A 14,686-nucleotide genomic window follows, 5' to 3' on the forward strand; every position below is an offset into this window, starting at 1 on the left:
CAGAATAGATATAGGAGAGAAAAATACACTAAAAATAATCCTGGGTTTCTGAAGTGAGCAATCAAGTGAATACTGGTACTAAAGATTTTTTTCAGACCAACAAAAAAAAGCAAAAGGGAATCATAAAAATAATTAATTCATGGCCAGGCACAGTGGCTCACGCCTGTAATCCCAGCACTTTGGCAGGCTGAGGCGGGTGGATCACGAGGTCAGGAGTTCAAGACCAGCCTGGCAAACATAGTGAAACCCCGTCTCTACTACAAAAACAAAAATCTGCTGGGTGTGGTGGCATGCGCCTATAGTCCCAGCTACTCAGGAGGCTAAGACAGGAGAATTGCTTGAACCTGGGAGGCGGAGGTTGCAGTGAGTCAAGACCATGCCATTGCACTCCAGCCTGGGCGACAGAGTGAGACTCCATCTCAAAAAAAAAAAAAAAAAATTCAAAGAAGACAGAAAAAGAGATAAAGGGGAACAAATAAGAGATGGGTAAAGAAGAAGCCAAATAGCAAGATGGTGTATTTAAACTGAGTTGTATAAATAATCACAATAAATGTCAGTGGTCTAGATACCCAAATTAAAAAGCAAATATGGCCGGGCACGGTGGCTCATGCCTGTAATTCCAGCACTGTTGGAGGCCGAGGCAGGCGGATCACCTGAGGTTAGGAATTCGAGACCAGCCTGACCAATATGATGAAACCCCGTCTCTACTAAAAATACAAAAATTAGCCGAGCGTGGTGGCATGTGCCTGTAATCCCAGCTAATTGGGAGGCTGAGACAGGAGAATCACTTGAACCTGGGAGGCAGAGGTTGCAGTGAGCCAAGATCATGCCATTGCACTCCAGCCTGGGCAACAAAAGCGAAACCCTGCCTTTGGTGGGGGAGGGAGGAAAAAAAGCAAATATTGTCAGACTGGATAAAAAAGCAAAACCCAACTATATGCTTTCTATAAAAACTCACTTCAAAAAAGATACAAATAGGTTAAAAGTAAAAGGAGGGAAAAAATATACCATGCTAACACTAATCAAAAGAAAGTGACATTCAATCAAAATACAAAACTCATGTGTTTTTCTCTATACTAGCAATGAGGAGTTAGAAAATAAAAATTTGGAAGATATGTGTCCTTTATGATAGCATAAAAAGTAAAAAGTCAGGAATAACTCTAATGAAAGGTGTATGAAACCTTTACTCAGAAGACTATGAAAGGTTATTGACAAAAATTAAAGATGACTCAAATAAGTGGACTGATATGCAGTTTACAAGGATTAGATAATATCATAAAATGTTGATTCTCAAATGACCTATAATCTATAATTTAAAGCCATCTCAATCAAATTCCCAAAATGACTTTTGGAACTTCACAATTCTGAACTGTATTTGGAAATGCTAAAGGCCAAAGGATAAAGAACAATGTTGGAAGACTTGGTCTGCCAGATTTCAGGCTATAACAATCAAGACAGTATAGTATTAGTGCAATTAACTAAAACACAGTCCAGTAATAGACCCAAATATATATGGACAATTTATTTAGGAGAAAGGTACTATCATAAAGGCAAAGGACTACCTTTCCAAGAAATGGTGCTTGGATGTATAAACACATAGGAAAAAAACAAACTATGACCCTATATACAAAAATAAATTCCAGGTAGGTTGTAGATCTAAATGCAAAAAGTAAAACCATAGGCTGGGCATGGTGCTTACATCAGCACTTTGAGTGGCCGAGGCAGGTGTATCACTTGAGGTCAGGAGTTCAAGACCAGCCTGGCCAACGTGATGAAACACCGTCTCTACTAAAAATACAAAGTTAGCTGGCCGTGGTGGCATGTGCCTGTAATCCCAGCTACACGGGAGGCTGAGGCAGGAGAATCGCTTGAACCTGGGAGGCAAAGGCTGCAGTGAGCTGAGATTGTGCCATTGCACTCCAGCCTGGGCAAAAAAAGCGAAACTCTGTCTCAAAAAAAAAAAAAAAAAAAAAGGCAGGGTGCAGTGGCTTATGCCTGTAATCCCAGCACTTTGGGAGGCCAAAGCGGGTGGATTGCCTGAGGTCAGGAGTTCGAGACCAGTCTGGCCGACATGGTGAAACTCCATCTCTACTAAAAATACAAAAACATTAGTTGGGCATGGTGGCATGCGCCCGTAATCCCAGCTACTTGGAAGATTGAGACTGAGGAATTGCCTGAACCAAGGAGGTGGAGGTTGCAGTGAGCTGAGATCGCACCACTGCACTCCAGCCTGGGTGACAAAGTGAGACTCCATCTTAAAAAAAAAAAAAAAAAGTGAAACTTATAATTTCTAGAAGACTATGTAGAAGAATATCTTCATGACTGTAGTTGGAAAAAAACTTTTTTAAAAGGACATAAAAAACAACTGCATAATTAAGGAAAACAAACTGAAGTTCTAGCCATCAAAGCAACCAAGCAAGCAAACTATCAAGAGAGTTACAAGTGAAGCCACAGCGTAGGAATATATATTTATAATACATATACTGACAAAGGGCTTGCATTCAGAGTATATAAAGACCTCCCCAAATAAATATGTCAGATACATACCTCAATAAAAATAAGAAGAAGGATATCTGAATAGGCGGCTCACAAAAGAGGCATCAAATGGACAATAAATATATGAAACAATACTCAATCACACTAGTAGTTAGGGAAATGCAAATGAAAATCACAAGATAGCACTATAAGTTCCCCAGAAAAATCGACAATACTATATGATTAGTAAGGACATGGAGCAAAGGTATAACTCATGTACTACTGGTAGGAGTGTAAACTGATAAAACCCCTTGTATGGGTAGGAGTGTAAACTGATAAAACCCCTTGGAAGGCTGTCATTACCTACTCAAGTTGAACACAGACATATCCTGAGACCAAAAATTCCAATCCAACATACATATGCAACCTAAATTTGTGTCATACACACCAACAGATGAAAGAATGTTCATAGCAGCACTGCTCACAACAGCTGCAAACTGAAAACAACACAAACGTTCCTTGACAGCAGATGGATGAAGTCATACGTTCATATAGCAGACCCACCAAAGAAAATGAACAAACTTCGGCCAACGCAACAACATGGATGAATCTAACAAATATAATGGTGGACAACAGAAGCCAGATACAAAGAATACATACTATACAATTCCATTTATATAACATTGAAAAAACAGAACTCAAAAGTGTTTAACGATGCATTCTTGAGTATTTTTCAGAAAATTCAGGATCATGATTATCTTTAAAGGCATGAAGGGGCAGTAACTAGGAAGAAGCATAAAGTGGTGATAATTACATAGGTGTTCATTTACAGATAAATCTTTGAGCTGTAAATTTTTGTTTTGTGTACTTTACTGAATGTTATGTTAAATTGTGTCTTAGAAAATATAAAGGAGGAGGGTATAGTGAACAAATGTACATGTTATACAAAGCTGCTACTAGGTTTAGAGCAATGAGGACTGATAGCTGGAAGTCATTAATGACCTTAAAAAGAGCAGTTGGGGTGGACTACAGGGAGACGAAGCTCAACTGAAGCATACTGAAGCAAGAATAGGAGGTAAAGAAGTGGAGACATAAATATAGACAACTGCTTGGAAAAATTTTGGTATGAAAAGGAGAACGTAGACGTAGGGTGATAGTTGGAAGTGAATGTAGGGTCAGGAGAATATATTTTGGGTTTATTTGCTTTATGGGAGCTATTAAAGAACATATTCTGCTAAGAATAAACTATTGGCCGGGTGCAGTGGTTCACACCTGTAATCCCGGCAGTTTGGGAGGCTGAGGATGGTGGATTACTTGAGGCCAGGAGTTTGAGACTAGCTTGGGCAGCATGGCGAAACCCCATCTCTACCAAAAATACAAAAATTAGCCAGGTGTGGTAGCACATGACTGTAGTCTCAGATACTTGGGTGGCTGAGGCAGGCAAATTGCTTGAACCCAGGAGGCAGAGGTTGCAGTGAGCTGAGATTGAGCCACTGCACTCCACTCTGGGTGACAGAGCTAGATCCCATGTCAAAAAAATAAATAAATAAAAAGAATAAACCATTGAGAGGGAAAAGATACAAGAGAAAGAAAAGTCCCAGAATGAAACCCTTGGAAAAGTCCCAGAAAAGTCCCAGAATGAAACCCTTGGAAAAAGTGAAAAACATTTGTGAGGTAGAGCACCCAAATGCAGAAATTGACCTTTTTCACAAACAGGGAAAAAAGATGAGTATCCAATAGTCATAAACACAGTGCTAGGGGGAGGCATAAAAGAGAAAGGAATTCTAATGCAGAAAAGGGAAGAGAGAAGACATGCTAATCGGGAAAGCAGAATGAGAGGGCGCATTTCAACTACACCCCGAAGACTGGAAACATTTCAATAGGTAGAGGGTAAGAAGGGAACATTTTGGGGAGGGAGGACTGCATAAACCAAAGCCAGTTCTTCAAAGAGAAATGAAAGTGGATTATAAATTTATGAAGCAGCAACTGGTGAGTGGTCTGCATGCCTACAGATAAGATTTGTAAGAGTGACAGGAGAAGAGTGAGGCTGGGTACAGTGGCTCACACCTGTAATCCCAGCACTTTGGGAGGCCGAGGTTAGGAGTTTGAGACCAGTCTGGCCAACATAGTGAAACCCCGTCTCTACTAAAAATACAAAAATCAGCCGGGCATGGTGGTGCACGCCTGTAGTCCCAGCTACTTGGGGTGCTGAGGCAGGAGAATCTCTTGAACCCGGGAGGCCGAGGTTGTGGTGAGCTGAGATGGCACCATTGCACTCCAGCCTGGGCAACAGAGCAAGACTGTCTCAAAAAGAAACAAGAAACAAAAAACAAAAGACAGGAGAAGAGTGTGAAACTAGTCTCAAACATTAGTTTGACGCAAATTGTGGATGACTTGAGGCATTGGTCTTTATCCTGTAGGTATTAAGTAGCTACTGTAAATTATTCACATAGTGAAAAAAAGATACAATTTACTTAGTCTTTCCAATTTTCTTTTTTGAAGAAGGGTACTCTTTCCCAAGTAGAATGAAGCTTGGATTAGGGACTAAGACAGGAGAGCGCGACTGGGCAGAAGTAATGTTTAGAAAACTATAACATCTGTGGATGATAATGAGAACCTGAACTACGATTCATTCTATCTTCCCCTGGAACATTCCATTTACAGTGTTAATCTCACTCTTTCATCATCGTTGATCAACTCTGACATGTCAAATTTAATGCAAAGAAGACTTGAGGTTAGCAAGAGAAGAATAAACGTCTGTTACATACATCAAAGAATTGAAAAGTATTATTTGGTCTTAAAATAGAATTGTTTTTGACGCTTTGGGAAATTAGGACGTTCAAAAGCAGCTGTGTGGGGGGGAATTTAGAAAGTCACAGTATGCCTAGGAAAGATACACACTCAGAAACATCCTGAGAAGACTATAAGCTTTCACCTATGGCTGATCCTTAGGCTCAGAACAAGCCTGGTTAAATGGGAAAAGAATGTGCCAGCACAGAGTCAATCTAAAAAGACTGGGAGAGGTGGGTTATTCTCTCTCTCTCTCTTTCTCTCTCTCTCTCTCTCTCCCCCCCACCACCCCCACGTTTTGGGGGGAGTGGAGGGTGTTTGTTTTCAGCTCCTGGAATTCAAGGAAATCTCTGTCAAACATTAGCTGAACATGAGCTAATAGACGAAGACTTCAATAATCACACATGATGTGGAATAGTCTTCACAAAAATAGTATGGAAATGTCTCAAAACAAAAGGACTATTACAGCCTTCAACAGTAAAATAAGACAGCAAATTCTAGAAAAGAAGGAGTTAAAGATTTCCAGAGTTATCACATTATGATAGTGAAATGCTCAATTTTCAACAACACAATAACAAGGAATACAAGGAAACAGGAAAACATGCTCACTCAAAAGAATGGGATAAGCTGACAGAAACTATGCTTGAGAAACCACAGACATCAGACTTACTGGGGAAAGACTTTAAAATGACTGTGTTAAATACACTCAAAGAGCCAAGAGACAAACATGGACAAAGAACAAAAGAAAATCAGGAAAACACATTATAAAAAGGAACCAAACAGAAATTCTGGAGCTAAAAAGTATAATAACTGAAATAAAAAATTTATTAAAGGTATTCAAGAGCAGATTTGAGCAGGTAGAAAAAAGAATCGGTGAACTTTAAGAAACGACAATTAAAATGATCAAGTCTGAGGAGCAGAAAGAAAAAAGAATGAAGAATTACCATATGATCCAATAAGTCTATTTCTGGATATACACTTAAAATAATTGAAACAGGGACTCAAATAGATACTCGTATGCCAATGTTCACAGCAGAATTATTCATAACAGTCAAAAGATAGAAACAACCCCATTATCAGTCAACAGATGAATGGATAAAGTTTGGTAACATACATACAATGGAACATTATTCAGTCTTGAAATTTTGACACCTGCTACAACAAAATGAACCTTGAAAATATTATGCTAAGGGAAATAAGCGAGACACAAAAGGACAAGTATTGTTTAATTCCACTTATGTCAGGTATCTGAAATAGGCAAATTTATAAAGACAGAAAGTTGAAGAGAGGTCATTAGGGGTTGGCAGGGAGGGGAATGGAGATATTGTTTAATACGTACAGAGTTTCTGTTTGAGATGATCAAAAAGTTCTGAAAATGGATAATGTTTATGATTGAGTGACATTATGAATGTACTTAATGCAGATAAACTGTACACTTAAAAATGGTTATAATGGTAAATTTTGTTATATATATTTTACCAGAATTTAAGAAAAAGTACAAAAGAGAAAAAGAAAAAAAGATGTATAAGAGAAAAGCACCCAAATACTCACCAGTTCTAGCTGCTCACCAGCAGATGCAGCTTTGCCAATATCTGCATTGTCATGGGAAAATGGTCTGTTGGAGGTTTCGCCCACCCCAGAATCTTCACCTGTTGTAATCCAAGAATTCTGCATGTTTCCCTAAAATAAAATATGCCAGTAACTGCAATTGAATTCAACTTTAAATAAACATGCATATTTTACAAATAGAATACCGATTCTTACCTACGATGAAAAGAAAAAGCATATGCTTCTACACTACAGGTCAAGAATCACTTCACATTTTCAGGCTATTAGGGTCATATTCTACAAGTTGCAAAGTAAAATTCCTTCAGATACAGGCAGTAATCTAAATATGAGCAAAGAGGGCTAGATTTCAGTGCATTCAACAAATGGAATCATTCTTTACTCCTCTGAAGACATATACTCTTGAAGCACACACCTCTCTCTTAGTTTGTCTTTCATTTTCCATGTTTCATAAACGCATGGCTAATAATGATTTTTATCAAAATGCTGCTATGTTCCAGACCCCATTTTATGTATGTCATATATATTAACTCATTTAATCACTACAGTTCTATGGGATAGAGAGGTTACATTGTTGCCTCCATTTTACACAGGAGGAAACTGAGTCACATAGAGTAGCTGAGGGTCACAGAGGTAGGACGTGGCTAATAAGTGGCAGCACTAGAATCTGAAACCTGTCAATCTGAATCCAAATATATATGTGGTCTCTGTCCCTGGTTCCTGACACAGAACTCCTAAAACTCTGTAATTTCCTGAGTGACATGGGTGATAGGGGCATCTTTCGTTAAAATATTTGGTCTTAGTCCTGGGTTTCTGACACAAGTGCTTCTAAGACCCTTAGGATCTCCATGGTGATAAGAGTATCCTTTCGTATGCTAATAAGATGACTGGTGGCTGCAGTCCATGATTAGAAGACTAGAACTTACAGCCCCACTCCCCCACCTCAAGGGGGGAAAGGACTGGAGATTGACTTAATCGCCAACAGCCAATGATTTAACCAATCATGCCTGTGTAATAAAACCTCCATAAAAATCCTATATGATGAAGTTCAGAGAATTTCTGGGTTGGCGAATGCATCCACATGCCAAGAGGGTGGCGTACCAAACTCCACAGACAGAAGCTCTTCTACTTGGGACCAGCCTGGACCTTACCCTATGTGTCTTTTCGATTGGTTGTTCATTTATATCCTTTATATATTAATAAACCAGTAATAGCAAGCAAAGTGTTTCCCTGAATTTTGTGAGCCATTATAGCAGATTATCCCACATGAGGAAGGGATTGTAGGAACCCCCAATTTACAGACAAATCAGACAGAATTGTGGATAACCAAGAGACCTACTATTTGCAGTTGGTATCTAAAGTAGCAGGCAGTCATGTGGAACTGAACCCTTAACCTGTGGGTCTGATACTGTACAGTGAGTGTCAGAATTGAACTGAATCACTGGACACCTAGTTGGTATCTACAGAGAAACAGAGAATGGCCAGGTGTAGGAGAAAACAATCCCAAACATTTGGTGTCAGAAGCGTTACGAGAAAAAGGAACAGTTTTTTCCTTTAAAGTCCTTTATTATTATGATCTTCTGCCTTTCCAGAAAAATATTTATCTTCAGTAAAAAGAAACGGTGCATGTAGGGTGATAGAGTTGACATGCAGCCTGCATGCCAGGGATTCAAAAAGGAAGAATAGTAGGCTCTGTGACAAACCACAGAAATGTGTACCATCCAAAGGAAGCAGCCACTACTCAATTCCAGTCAATCACTGCCATGTGGGAGTGAAAATTCATATGACCAGATATCTGGTCCTTCATGTGAAACATTATTAAACACTGGCTCAAAACTGATCAAAAAAACCAAACATGCCTAAGTTGAATTTAGTGTACCCATTGTTAGTTGCAACCTCTGTCACCCTGTCAACATTCAATGTAGTAAGCAGCCCAACGATCTGGGGAATTTATGTGTACAACAAGGATTAAAATATGTATATTAATTTAATTCAACAAATAATTATTGAACACTTGCTAAGGGCCAAAGGATATGGTAGTAGTCACAAGACAGGACAGGTCCCCAGACACTGAACTATACTGCAGTGTCATATCATGCTAGAATGTGGTAAACTACATTCATCTTAAGTAGTACTCTGATATTCTATTTCATATTCTTCTGGAAGTTCAGTTTAGTGCAAACATTTGTGTAACACCTATGGTGTTCAGACACTGTGCTAAGAGCTTGGAGGACAAAAATGAGCAAGATCAATCTTAGCTCCAAGGAGTTTACAGTCTAATAAGGGAGACACACACCCAGGCAGGTAATTTCAATTTAATAATGTGAGTGCTAGGCCAAAGGTGTGAACAGGGGCCTCTGCCAAAACACAGGAGGGATACTAAGGGCACCCAGAAATCCAAGGAAGGTTTTCTAGAAAAAAATTGACACTGGTGTGATATCTTGAAGGATAAGTAAGGGTAAGCTAGATGGAAAGGGCATTCTAAGAAGAGAGAACCTCATGATAAACGTCACAGAGGTATGGAACAGCATGGTGCCTGCAGGGGGGTCTTAGACAATTCAGCATTACTAGAGGTCAAAATATAAGGTGATGAATGTCAGAAGATGAAGCTAAAGAATCAAGTAAGAGACTTGAGAGTATACCACACCATGGAATGAGTCTGCACTTGATTCTCTCGGTAGAATCAAATCCCCTAAGATATGATTGCATTTAAAGTTGTTTTTGAGATCAATGAAGGAGGGTGGTACTAATTTTCTATGGAGAAATTGGAGGAAGCATGTAGACCACAGATCACTGACTTATGATATAAAATATTATCATTCTTTGGAAAGAATTGCTAGTCTAATGGACATTTTGTTCTTTCACAGATAGTTTTAAAAAACTTGAATGCTACTTAACCAAGATGTTTTTAAAAATCTAAGTACGTTACATCCTTGAAGATCATTCAAAACCTTTGATTTCTTAATTGGGTGGCGGGGGATTGGGGGGCGGGAGCCATGGTGAGAGACGGGATGAAAACAAACGTGAAAAATATTGGCCGAGAAATTTTCTCCTTAAGAAAAAACTCCTGGATCTTTAAAGAAGGACGCATGACAAAATGTTGAATAAATAACATGTTTTCGTATTATTTTGATTTTGTGAACTCTAGAAAAAAGCTTTCCATGAGGAAATATTTTATGAGAAGGAAAAGTGATGAAAAATCAGGACAGGAATGAAATATACTTTTGAATGGCTTGCTTCTTTAACTTCTAGGTCATAAACTAGACCAAAAGTTGAAAGCCTTGCAGGCTACCATCCAAGTCCAGGGCTACAAGCAGGAGACAATAAAAAGGAGGTTCTTCTCTTTTCTGCCAGGGAAAACTTCTATCTTCTGCAAACAAAGATGGTTTGGTTCAATGTCGACAAGCTCTTCCTAACTTACGCAGAAAGGCGGTATAATTTAAGGTTCTACTGGGTGTATTTAGAGAATTAGATAGTCCTGGGTTTGAATCCTTGCTTTGCCATTATCTAGCTCTGTGACATTAGGCCAATTACTTAGGTTACTTAACAGCTGTGTACCTTAATTTACTCCTCTGAAAACAGAGATAATAACACCTGCCTTGTGTGGCTATTGCAAATCTGAAGTAATATAACGTAAATAAAGTGTTTGACACAGTGCCTGGCACATTATAACCATGTAGTCATCAATAAATGTTAGTTATTACTATATGAGATGGTTAATACTGAGTGTCAACTTAACTAGATTGAAGGATGCAAAGGATTGATCCTGGGTGTGTCTGTGAGGATGTTGCTAAAAGAGATTAACATTTGAGTCAGTGGGCTGGGGAAGGCAGACCCACCCTTAATCTGGGTGAGCACCAAGTAATCAGCTGCCAGCGAATATAAAGCAGGCAGAAAAACATGAAAAGGTTAGACTGGCTTAGCCTCCCAGCCTACATCTTTCTCCTGTGCTAGATGCTTCCTGTTCTTGTACATCAGACTGTGGGTTCTTCAGCTTTGGGACTCAGACTGGCTTCCTTGCTCCTCAGCTTGCAGATGGCCTGTTGTGGGACCTTGTGATTGTGTCAGTTAATACTACTTAATAAACCCCCCTTAATATATATATATAATATCCTATGAGTTCTGTCCTTTGAGAGAACCTAATACATCATATAAATATTTCAATTATATATATATATTTTTTTGAGATGGAGTCTCGCTCTGTCGCCCAGGCTGGAGTGCAGTGGCGCAATCTCAGCTCACTGCAAGCTCCGCCTCCCAGGTTCACACCATTCTCCTGCCTCAGCCTCCCAAGTAGCTGGGACTACAGGTGCCCACCACCACGCCCGGCTAATTTTTTGTATTTTTAGTAGAGTTGGGTTTCACCATGTTAGCCAGGATGGTCTCTATTTCCTGACCTCGTGATCCACCCACCTTGGTCTCCCAAACTGTTGGGATTACAGGCATGAGCCACTGCGCCTGGCCACCTCAATTATCTTTTTTAAAAGGCATTATGAAACACTGAAAATCTATATTGAAATCAGCAAATTTCAATATAGCAAGGGAAGATTTAGCACCAACATTTTAATTGACTCTTTACAAAAACCCCTTCCCCCCAAAAGAAGATATTTCTTGATTTTTTATATTTAAGATATCCTAAACATTTTTATTCATGTTACAATTTGTAACACAGCACCATGCATGTATTGCTGAAATGTCTGGTTTTTTGTTTGTCTTGTTTTTATTGAGGCAAGGTCTCACTCTGTTGCCCAGGCTGGAGTGCAGTGGCGTGATCAGGGCTTACTGCAGCCTTGACCTCCTGGGATCCTCTGACCTCAGTCTCCAAAGTAGTTGGGACCACAGGTGTACATCAGCATGCTCGGCTACATTTTTTTTTTTTTTTTTTAGAGAGATGGGGTCTCACTATGTTGCCCAGGCTTGTCTGAAACTCTTGGGCTCAAGTGATCCATCCGTTAGTGTGATCATCCTTCCAAACTGCTGAAATTGCATGCATAAGACACTGTATCTGGCCTTGAAATATTTCAATTCACTTACACAGGTAAAACGTGGGGGTAACAATTCAACAACAACAAATAACAGAAGACTACCATTAAAATAGATATCAAGGTCATCTGGCATATCTGCAGTAATCATTTCAATATCTGCATTACATTTAGCTCACATGAATGTTTAAAAAAACAACAAAACCTCTCTAAAACCTTATCCTTTCTATGATTCTAACTGTAGTTTTGTTTAGCACATTTTCTTTGCTCTTGCTGCAAGGAATGTGTGCTCTGACCATCATTTCCTTCCCCTTTTGCATTACTCATTTCTCTTGCCCTCTGATTCACTTGTCTGCCTAATTTCCTTTCTCACTTCACTTCCCCTTCTTCCACTTCTTTGGCATTACATAAATACTGAGGACTATGAATAATTGAATCATTGCTTGCTAAGTGACCACGTGTTTGGAAGAAAAGCAAATGAATATTTTTAAAATAAGCTACTTCTAAGTATTTTCTATATGGTGATATCTTCCTCAAATTGACATTAAAATCATAAGCAACTAAGATGGAGTTTTTACCACTAATAATTATACAAACCTTCAGGAAAAAGTTATACAGTGAGGAGAAAAGAACTGATCACAAACTTAAATGCAATTGCAGAAAATTAAACTGAAATACTAATTAGCCCACTTCATTTATCAGAGTTAATACACTCCTATACTTCTCAATAGCAAACCCTAACATATACAACTCAAGGATTATAAACCATCAATTCAAGTTAAAAAAAAACAACTTCAAAAACGAAAATTAGAGGATATCCCAATGAAACATCAAGACTTTCATGTTTTCTTGACAGCTGATTTACTAATGACGACAAAGTCAAAACCACCAAAGTAAACTGCAAAGTGAAGCTGGAATAGGCAAGTATGAAAACTTCCGCATGGAAAGTTGAATTTGTCCCAAAAAGCAGAACAAGCTGTGACTATATCTTATAGCAAAACAGTTAAAAAAAGTTTAAGACAAAAGTACTCTGATAAGTCTTAAGATTTAAGCACTATTTAAATGTCACCACAATAATTCTCTGTCACAGAATTATAGAGATAATCTGACCCCACGTTCTTCAAACTCTGGGCCACTGACATTAGAATCACTTAGGCAACTTGATAAAAGTTTAGATTCCTAGGAGCCAACCAGACCAAGTGAATCAGACTCACAGGGGATGGAGTCCAGGAATTTGCATTGAAAACTCCTGGTATAGGTTAATCCTCTCAAATTGCCAATAAAGAAATAAAGGACATATGGGATTAAGCTATGTAAAGCCTTCTAAAATTACTTGCTAAACACCAGCCTTCTTAGTGACAATGGGAAGACTAACATTTTGATTCTTGGATCCTAAGGCCAACATTTTTTCTGCTACATCATGCAGCTAATTAGACATTAGATTTCAGACCTCAAGGAAAATTTAGAGAAATTCAACAGAAATCTAAGTTAAGGTTCTGAACAGTTTCTAGACTTAGCAAAGTCCTTCCTGTATAACACACTTCCTGCTTTCAGACGGGCTCTTTCCATATGGTAAGGCAGAAATGGTATGCTCAGAGAGGAAACTGTAGCAAATATCACGAGATCATTTCATCTGAGGATTCATTCCGCCACAGTGAAGTTTGATATTTGAGGTCTCAAACAAATACCAACTTAGTACTTTGGCCACACTTCAGGGAGAAAATCTAAGCAGCTAAGAAGGCGAGGAGAGAGGGCAGAAGGGAATATTCACACTAAAATAAAATTTATGATTTAAAATAATGCTCACAGATGCTTCCAGAACTGTTTGTTCCCTCAGTGTCTCCTCTTGTCTTTGAGATTTCAGCTCTTGCTGGAGCCTTTCGTTTTCAAGCACAACTACTTGTATTTTATTTTTCATTCCAGAGAGTTCCTCCTATAATAAACAAAACCAAATACATTAAGCATTATTAAGCAGTGTTTTTATCTGTTGATTATTAGAGGACCCAGCATGATATAAAGTATGGAAGACTTATGTTCTCCTTTTCCTGAAATATAATTATATTCAGACAAACAAGGCAACCTAACCATTAGCTAGATAACAAAGAGAAGGCTGGGGTATAGTAATGGGCCTGCTGGTGGCATATCACAAAAGTGTGTCGTTTCTGATAATTTCCTTTTCTCCAAGGAATCGAGGCTCAAAGAAAAGCCTTAATTAAAAGGGTTATCCAAGAGATTTTAAAGAATGGAGTAGATTCTGAAAAATAAGATATATTATTACTCATGATCAAATACCATCAACTTGTTAAAAACTGATGGAAGATTAAATAGAGGGAGGCTCTGAGATAGAAAGGCATAGACGGGTGTGATGATTATCTATGAAATGATAGCCAAATAAGAGAGAATTGTAGTAAAACATTTCATGGAGAATTCTGAAAGAGTATTTCCTTGTCCTCACAGGGTGTAATATAAAGAATTACAAATCAATAACAATTAAAATTACAGGATGTAACATAAGAAATTACAGGTCAACAATAATTAGAATAGCTATTGAGTGGCACCTCAGTCTCTGGAAAAACATTTCAATAATATCAACATATCAATCATATAATACTTAACCTAATATTCACTATTAGTGTAATCAAAAGCTATTGTACAACATGTGAAAATTCCTCTCAATTATTATTTTTTAAAAACCCAAAGCTATAATAAAAAGCTGTAATTAAAAAAATATTGTGGACTTTCAATTTTCAGTCTGGAATGTAATGAGCTTGGAACACCTCACTCCCATCTTCCCAACAGGAAAAATGTTGAACGAACTGAAAATCAACTTTTCTTAGATCCATCAGAGAAGTGAAGTCATAGGGAAAACAGCT

General features: G+C 38.4%; 1 protein-coding gene across 4 annotated transcripts in view; it reads right to left on the bottom strand.

The window, feature by feature from the left end:
- The window catches only part of SDCCAG8 (SHH signaling and ciliogenesis regulator SDCCAG8), a 265,497-nt gene that overhangs the window by 221,567 nt on the left and 29,244 nt on the right, over positions 1-14,686 (bottom strand). For all 4 annotated transcript variants that reach the window (XM_054550178.2, XM_054550173.2, XM_009247821.4 and 1 more), the window contains exons 5-6: positions 13,621-13,746; positions 6,817-6,945 (exon numbers count right to left, since the gene is read on the bottom strand). In XM_054550178.2, the coding sequence (XP_054406153.1) occupies positions 6,817-6,945; positions 13,621-13,746 (255 nt within the window). The remainder of the gene's footprint in view (positions 1-6,816; positions 6,946-13,620; positions 13,747-14,686) is intronic.

This window comes from Pongo abelii, chromosome 1 (genome assembly GCF_028885655.2).
Source record: "Pongo abelii isolate AG06213 chromosome 1, NHGRI_mPonAbe1-v2.0_pri, whole genome shotgun sequence".
Lineage (NCBI taxonomy): Eukaryota > Metazoa > Chordata > Mammalia > Primates > Hominidae > Pongo > Pongo abelii.